Raw genomic sequence first — 8708 nt, 5'->3', positions numbered from 1 at the left:
ACATTATCGTAATTGTACATTTATTTTCTGTTTATCTGTAGTGTAACAGCATTAACAACTAGAGAATGTAATTCCAGGGAATTACGAGTGCATGAAAATGAAGCTAGGACAGACCTAGCATAGCTTAATAAAAGTTGATAGTTTAGAAGTAGACAGTTTAAAAGTTGAATGTAGATAGTTTAACAGTTGTTAATAGACAGATCGTTTAATAGACAGATAGTTTAATGAATGTTGAAAGTTTAAAAGTTAAATGTAGATAGTTTAAAAGTTGTTGACAGACTGAAAGTTTAATGCGTGTTGATAGACAAATAGTTTAAAGGCTCTATATAGCTAGATAGTTGAAGATAACTGACAGTTGGAATGGCTCTAATGTTTGCTAGCAGTTATGCTAACAAAGCTAATTATTTTGACCAAGTTACTTAGCTCATATTTTCTAGCAGTTTTGAAAAACAATGCTAACTATGCTAACCATGTGACTTAGCTAATCATTTTTAGCAGTTATGCTAAAATGCTAACTATGCTAACAATGTTAACTATGCTAACCACGTTACTTAGCTAACTTAGCTAATCATTTTTAGCAGTTTTATTAAAAATGCTAACAAGTTAACTATGTTAACAATGCTAACATGCTAACTATGTGACTCAGCTAACTTAGCTAATCATTTTTAGCAGTTATGCTAAAATGTTAACTATGCTAACAATGCTAATGATGCTAACTAGCTAGTGAAGACTTTTATTTTGAAACAGTTTAAGGCAGAGGATACAGTTGATGGCAGTCATAGTTGACAAACAGTTACAACAGTTGAACAGTTAAAAAGTTGGATAGTTTAAAGGGACTTTTATTTTGAAACAGTTTTGGGCACAGGAAGCAGTTGAACAGGATCTGTAGTCTTAATACAGCCATATTGTATGCTTAAAGGAGAATTCCGGTGTGATATTGACCTAAAGTATATTGAAACATGATACCGAGTGTGAACGTATGTCTCATAGCCCATCTCGGCTTGTCCCCTGCACTCCAAAATCTGGCGCTAGTTAGCCGATGCTACCAACAGCTTTTTCAATAGTGGTGCTTCGGCATCGGGCTAGCCATGCAAATAAATCAGTGTTTTACACCCATTTACGAGGCTCAATGTATCTCCACACTTCATTGGTAGACTTCCGAAGGCCCTGACATTTAAAATGAGACATTGAGAACTTTGAAAAAGCACTGGTAGTTTACTTACAAGACTATTTATACAGACAGTATCTTCACGAAGTTTAGCGTTTGCAGCCATCTTGAATTTAGTCACGATAAGTCGAGCAACGAGTAAGAATGAACAGGTATGATAAGGGATCAGATTCCAAAAATAATTCAGTGGAAATGCATGGATTCCAGTTGCTGCTACTGGAAGAAACTGGAATCCATGCATTTCCACTGAATTATTTTTGGAATCTGATCCCTTATCATACCTGAACATTTCTGGTAGGGGAGCAGGGTGGATAAGAAAGTTTGATTACTGTCTCTCATCAAACACAAATGTTGCTATTACAGCTGATGGTTTACTTTCTTAGTGACCTACTAAGCCTCTAGACTCGTCTAGAGTACTTTATTTAAATTTAGCGTTTCAAAATGTCATTGTTCAAGTCATTTTCCTGAGCCATATCTAGTGAGTGAGTCACAGTGAGTTAACCTGATCACTGATGGTAATTGTGACCCGTGTTGCCTTGGTAACGTGAATGATTAAACCTGTGTATACAAGGAAGCTCTTTAAATGTGTTCAAACCTGTGAGTGCAGAAAATAACAGTCAAAACTATATGGTGAAATACAGCACCTCTAGCAAATACAGAAACTGGTATTTGTAATGATTTCTGTTGAAAAAGAAAAAGACATGTTTTATACTTCTTCTATCACATATGCACCCTTGGCATTCTAGAACACACTCATTGTGGGCGCATATATGCACCGTTGGCAGTAAACGGGTTAAAAAAGCATATCAAAACAATCCTTGGCTATGCAGTAAGGAAGGTGTCAAGGTACAATATTGTAAGATTTCGGTTAGGTCAGTTAGGGATAAATATGCCACCCATAACAGTCAAACAATGTGTAAAGGTGCAAGGTCCAACGTTGTTTCAACATTTTTATTAGAAAAATATTTCGTACACAATTACAAATGATACGTGTAGCCTAAAAAAATGTAAAATATATATTTTTAAAATCACAATGCCTGTTTTAAAAGTGTCTTGTAGCCAGTAAATATTTTGAATAGCATTGAAGCATTTACTGAGCAAAATATGTAAAATCAGCTTTGGATATTACAAACTTATCTCACTCCGTTACCTTATTTTCAATCTAATCAGTATTTGATTTCATTTCTAATTATTTGAGAGTAAACAGCTCAGTGTCACAGATATGACCAAATGTTAAATAACTACAGACTAGCTACCATACCCCGGCTTTCTTTGTGCCGAATGCTATTAAGCACACAACCAGAGCTACACCTGCAATGGTGCCAATAACAATCCCTGCTATTTCTCCATCAGACAGTCCACTGCTTGGAGTTTCAGCTGGAATAAATTAAAGAGAAAAATCATTTCCTTATATGCAAGCTGGAATGTAGTCTACCCTTATAGTTTTAAACCAATGACAAACTGTATGTCAGTATCACTTTACAGTTGCTGTCTGTCTTAAGAATTAAAACCCATCACCAATTATGGTAACTCACATGAGGTGTCAAGTTGTATCAAATGTACTGGTACCTATCGTGTAATAAGTATTAATCAGTGTTTATGTATTCAGTGTGGCAATATTGATGGCCTAACTGGTGACTGGTGGATTATGAGAGAAGGTGCCTGGTTGAAAACTCCAAAGCAACCCCTAAGGCTGCATTATTGTATTTTTTTTTATATATATATTTTTGGGGCTTTTTGCCTTTATATTCAGATAGGAAAGTGAAGACTGACAGGAAGCAAGTGGGAGAGAGAGATGGGGCGGGATTGGGAAATGACCGCAGGCCGGACCTGAACTCGAGTCCCCGTGGGCACCCGTACTCGCACATGGCATGGGCGCTGTAGCCCACTGCACCACAGCACCTCCCAGGCTGCATTATTACAGTGCATGAAAATGCACTGTACTGTTCTTCCTAGGCTTTTTATTACAGTGCATGAAAATACACTGTACTGTTCTTCCTAGGCTGCTTCTTCTTCTTCTTCTTCTTCTTCTTTCTAGGTTTCTTCTTCTTCTTCTACCTCATCTACCAAGTACCCTAGCAACAGCCTAGCAACCACTTCCACAGTTACAACCTAGCAACCAATGAGGTTAATCTAGCAACCACCACAACTAACCTAGTAACAGCCTAGTAACCACCTCATGTACTCTAGCAACAGCCTAGCAACCATGTCAAATACCCTAGCAACAGCCTAGAAACCACCTCAAGTGCCATAGCAACAGCCTAGCAACCATGTCAAATACCCTAGCAACAGCCTAGCAACCACTTCCACAGTTACAACCTAGCAACCAATATAGCAACCAATGAGTTTAACCTAGCAACCAGCATAGCAACCACCACAACTAACCTAGCAACAGCCTAGCAACCACTTCAAGTACCCTAGCAACAGCATAACAACCACCATAACTACCCTAGCAACAACCAAGCAACCAGCATAGCAACCACTTAATTTGGCATAACAACCAACATATGTACCCTAGCAACACTATTGAAACTATATCTGGATTATTTGTTTTTACTCTGTATGATATTTTACATCATATTTTTTGTGCTTTATTTTCATGCACTATTTCCTTCAGGAAATGCTTTTCTAGTTGTTAATGCTATTTTCTGCTGTTCTATGGTTAGGCAGTTATATTAGCTATTGTTAGCTACAGTCTGTAAACCTTGTAAACCAGACTCTTGACCACATCTTCTACTGTGAAGCAGGGCCTTTATGGATCTCAGGTACAGCATACGGTGCATGTTGCCGTTTTCAACAGCCAATAATGCATTACGTCCTTCGTGCTGCTGTTGTTTATTTAAGTGGGTTGATCTGCCACTGTGGGAAGTCCCCAACCAATCTCAGTAGGAATTATAACTTAAATTACTCCATCAAATGTAGGCCTACTGTTGGCTTACATCAAATGAGTTAGCAGCTCACTACCAGTAGCCTAATACTCACTACTGACAAAAAAAGTAACATAAAATATATTCCATCAAATGCATTATTGCATTGTTGATGCTACATTGTTTATGCAAATGCACTTTTTATGCTATCACTTCTATTAGTAACTCAATGAAGAATACTCACGATTGAACGCAAGGGTGTAGTTCTTACTATCAACGCTGAAAGGATTGCTGACTGTGCATGTGTACTGCCCATTGTCCTCCTTCTCTACTGGGCTGATGGACAGTATTCTGTTCTTCTCATAGAAGGTGGTTCTGTTGCTAGGAGACAGAGGTTTTCCATCCTTTGTCCACTCTCTGGTGACAATGGTGCCCTGAGCATCACAGGTCAAGTTGACAGAACGTTTGCCTGCCATGAGGGTGCCCCAAGTGCTTATGATGGGAGATGTAGATATTTTCCCTATAAGAGTAATTTACACAGAACATGTTTTAATATACACTTTTCTTCAGGTTTCTTCAGTTTAATTATAGTTTGGACATTAACATGACACAATCAACCTGATGAAGGTTGTATTAAACAAGAAACAAGTGTGTATATATAAGTTGTCCTACAGTTACAAATCTTTTCTGCAGGTGCACAGACTTTTGCACCACCTTAGGGGTAAGAAGCGTCTCATATGTATTGTGTGCGCAGCGAAGCGGCGGTCATATAGGTTTAGTCAGATTTTTTTTTTTTCGCATGGCCAATTTTCTGTCAAGGATTCCCAGGACACTGAAAGACCGGGGTACGCAAAACTTGGTGGGCATGTAGCCCAACATTGATAGCATGGAACCATCGTTTTTCATTTTGATCTGTAGCCCCCCCGCTGGACTGGACCCCCCGAAAGGAGGGTAGGGCAGACACAGTTTTCTGTGAATATCTTGAGAACCGTAGGGTTTAGGAGGACCACCTTTTTTTGTATGTTGATCTTAAGGGGCCATGTCAACCCATTCCATAACCACTCATTTCATGTATAGCGCCACCTAGTTAAAAGCAAAAAAGTAAAAATGAGGTGTTGTAATCACAGGTATCTGTGACCTAACATGGTCAAAACTGCACGAAATTGAAAGTGTAGGATCATTATGACACGCTCTGAATGCACGCCAAGTTTCGTTGAATTCCGTTCATGGGGAGCCATACAATAAATTAATTTATGTGTACATTTAGTGACTGTACACCAACAGAGTTTTCTGTGAATATTGAGAACCGTAGGGCCTAGGATGATCAATTATTTGCGTATGTTTGCCTCCAGGGGTCATGTTAACCCATTCCATATGCACACATGTGCATAAACAGATATTCACACACACACACATACATTCACAGTTATCATACGTATGACACATACAGTACACACACAGTAGACATATGTACGCATGCATGCACATGCACACACCCAGGCACACACCCACATGCGTGCACACACACACACACACACACACATAAACACACACACACACACATGCACAAAATTCAAGAAATTCTCAGAATTATGAATAGGCAAGATGGGGGTGGGGTTGTATAAAATGTATTTTACATGTGAAATCTATGAACTAATCATGTTTTGGTACTTGTTGTCTAGCAGATACCAGTGAGAATTGAGTGTGCATAATGCAATTCAGTGAGATGGTTAGAATCATATATGCCTTTCACCTTTTGTTTTTAGCCAGCAGCCAGACCAGCAGATACCCTGACTTTGCTGAATTATTGAAGCTAAGCAGGCTTAGTTAGTACTTGGATAAGAAACCTCCTTGGAAGACTAGGTTCCTGCTGGAAGTGGTGTTGGTGGCTGGCCAATAGGTGGCACTCTTCCCTGTGGCCAAAAGCCACCAAACAAATATCAATCCCAATGTCATATTGCAGTGACAGGGACACTGTACTGCAGTAGATGTTTTCCTTTGCATGAATGTTAAATTGAGGTCCTGACTCACCATGGTTGTTAAAGATCCCATGGCACTTATCGCAAAGAGTAGGTGGTTCCCTGATTTTCTTTATTTATGTACACATACATAAAGACACACACACATGCACACACACACACACACACACACACACAAAACACAAAAACAACCACACACTCTGCACACACTCAATTACAAACACACAAAAAAGGAACAAAGTAGGAAATGAACACAATTTGACAAGCGTGACTTATTTTTATGGAAAAAATGTGCTGGATTGGGCGGCGGTCATATATTGCACCGCTCTGCGGTACATCTATTTTATTATTTAAACCATTTGTTAAAATATATTATTTATTTTAATTCATATTATTAAGGTATTTTAACATGCATTCCTCTTCCTCAACTATGTAGTATATTTAATTTTGCTATTGTGACCATGTACTGTAATCTCGGCTCCATTGTAAATGAGGGATTTCCTCAATGAACTTTCCGAGAAACTAAATAAAGGTACACTACTACTACTAGTATTAATACCCATGGCACACATAGAACAGCTAATAGAAAATATACCAAACTGACTGCATTTTTCCAGTAAGGGAAAATTAAGAGTGCAAACATAACAAACATTTTTAAAAACTATCGGGAAAGTATCGAAATCGCAATTCTTGACTTGGTATCGGTATCAAAACAATAATTTTGGTATTGTGACAACACTACATTACAGCTTATGTAGCATAATTATACACTTTGTGTGGAAAAGTACGTACCAAACACTGTCAGTGATGTTTTCGCCTCTTGAGGTACACTATTTATGGAGATGCCCAGAGTGTACTCCCCAGTGTCATTGGTAGTCAGGTTGCTGAGCTCCAGTGATGCTGTGGCTTTGTTCAGAGAGATTCTACCAGTATAATCAGGATGTATCTTCTCTAAATCATCAAGTGTAGTGATGATCTCTGTTTTGCTTGGAGAAGTCCAGGTGATTCTTGAAGGTGGTTTAGATGGAGGGTTGATGAGGGTGAACACCACATTCCCTCCAACTGTGCTATTCAGAGGCCCATCCAGCAGTAACTCATCTTGGCAGGAGCACAATCCTAAGGCAACGGGAAATTCAAAGACTGAATATCTAATAGTAGAACAAAATACTACAGAGAATCCATCACTTACTATAGAATTTCAACATTGCAGTTATCCTGACTAAATTAAGAATGTGCTTGCAAAGTAGATGGACACACACTTACACTAACAGCTACAAAGGGGTAAAATAATGTTCTGTTATGAGCAAAATGTTTGAAACCTTAATACCACATCTGACATACATGTAACCTGTACAAAATATGGCATTTAAAAATAAAACGGCTAAAATCATGTGTGTTAACACATAATTACAAGGCATTATTTATCCACATACATTACCTAATACAAGAAATGCAGTGGTTTTGTAGAGTAAATAATCCATATATAGCATTTATAAGTATGATTGTTAGAGTACTGCTTAAAGTAGGCTACAGTATTTGCAAATGCCATACAATTCAGTTCCAAAAGTACTTTTTATCACAGGAACTTCCTTAACAAAAAACCCCGCCTCCCTAATGTGATGAATGAAGACACAATGGATCTTAAAGGTACAAACACTGAATTGAAAGTCCTTTTCTAAGAGGAAAAACAACAATATATACAATGTGATGTTTCATTGAAATGTGCTGTATAAATACATAACAATAATATTTATGAATGTTCAAGAGAGATGTACAGTAGTAGTAAGGTGAATGTGAAAGTCTGAAATTACCTCCAAAGTCATTACTTACAGTACATACCTCACTGGGATGCAATACGTAACAGGTACAGTCAATCTGGTAGATGTTCTAAGCCACCCACAAATATTGTAGCTGGAGCAAAAGAAACAAAGAAATAAACAATGCTATAAACAGTTATAAAAGCGCCACCATCTGGTAACTGGAAGAATGGCTAATTGATGCCTCAATATTGAAGCACTTCTCGACGGTTCATCCGATTCATGTAAAATTTAGCATACATGATGTCAAGATGTTGTTGATGGTAAATTGTGAAGGGAAGGTGATATGTATAATTCAAATATCTCACCAAATGAATGGAAAATGTGTAATATAGCCACAACGTATTGGTTGATTTGGCTGAAAATGCACAGGTTATTAGCCTGGCGGGCCATCCTATATCATTGAAATGTATAGTCTGGAATCGAACCATTTACCTCGCTTAATCCAAGGGGCGGGCAGAGAATTGTCTTCCAAACTGCCTAGGCATGCAATAGGCCAGCGCTACGACCATATCCGTATCCGGTTGGCAAAACGGCAAATACATCCTGCTTCGAAAGGAATTACTTAAGTGCATTGTGTTGCTCAACTTTCAAAGAAAAGCACAAGTCGAACTCCTCCAAAGTTGACGCCAACGCCGATTCAAACAACTGCTCTTCGTTAGCCATAGCCACCTTCCTTGTTGTTCACCGTCACAGGACTGTCGTTATCCTGTTAAAGGAGAATTCCGGTGTGATATTGACCTAAAGTGTATTGAAACATGATACCGAGTGTGAACGTATGTCTCATAGCCCATCTCGACTTGTCCCCTGCACTCCAAAATCTGGCGCTAGTTAGCCGATGCTACCAACAACTTTTTCAGTAGTGGTGCTTTGGCAT

The 8708-nt window shown here is 38.5% G+C and overlaps 1 protein-coding gene across 1 annotated transcript; it reads right to left on the bottom strand.

The window, feature by feature from the left end:
• Nucleotides 1–2093: 2093 nt before the first annotated feature.
• LOC121720247 (carcinoembryonic antigen-related cell adhesion molecule 1-like) lies at nucleotides 2094–7566 on the bottom strand. The gene is made up of 4 exons (XM_042106239.1): nucleotides 7453–7566; nucleotides 6807–7130; nucleotides 4280–4555; nucleotides 2094–2545 (listed from the first exon to the last, which is right to left on the bottom strand). Exons 1-4 carry the CDS (start codon nucleotides 7502–7504, stop codon nucleotides 2421–2423), a joined length of 777 nt encoding a protein of 258 aa, XP_041962173.1. The 5' UTR covers nucleotides 7505–7566; the 3' UTR covers nucleotides 2094–2420.
• Between the last annotated feature and the right edge of the window lie 1142 nt (nucleotides 7567–8708).

Source organism: Alosa sapidissima, chromosome 10, assembly GCF_018492685.1.
Source record: "Alosa sapidissima isolate fAloSap1 chromosome 10, fAloSap1.pri, whole genome shotgun sequence".
Taxonomy (NCBI): Eukaryota; Metazoa; Chordata; class Actinopteri; order Clupeiformes; family Clupeidae; genus Alosa; species Alosa sapidissima.
This window is presented reverse-complemented; position numbering and strand designations above follow the sequence as displayed.

Coding starts and splice junctions, on each gene's coding strand:
- LOC121720247 (XM_042106239.1), bottom strand. CDS start 7,504: ATGCTATATATGGATTATTTACTCTACAAAACCACTGCATTTCTTGTA. Junction 7,131..7,452: donor CACTGCATTTCTTGTATTAG/GTAATGTATGTG, acceptor CCGTTGCCTTAG/GATTGTGCTCCTGCCAAGAT. Junction 4,556..6,806: donor AACATCACTGACAGTGTTTG/GTACGTACTTTT, acceptor TTACTCTTATAG/GGAAAATATCTACATCTCCC.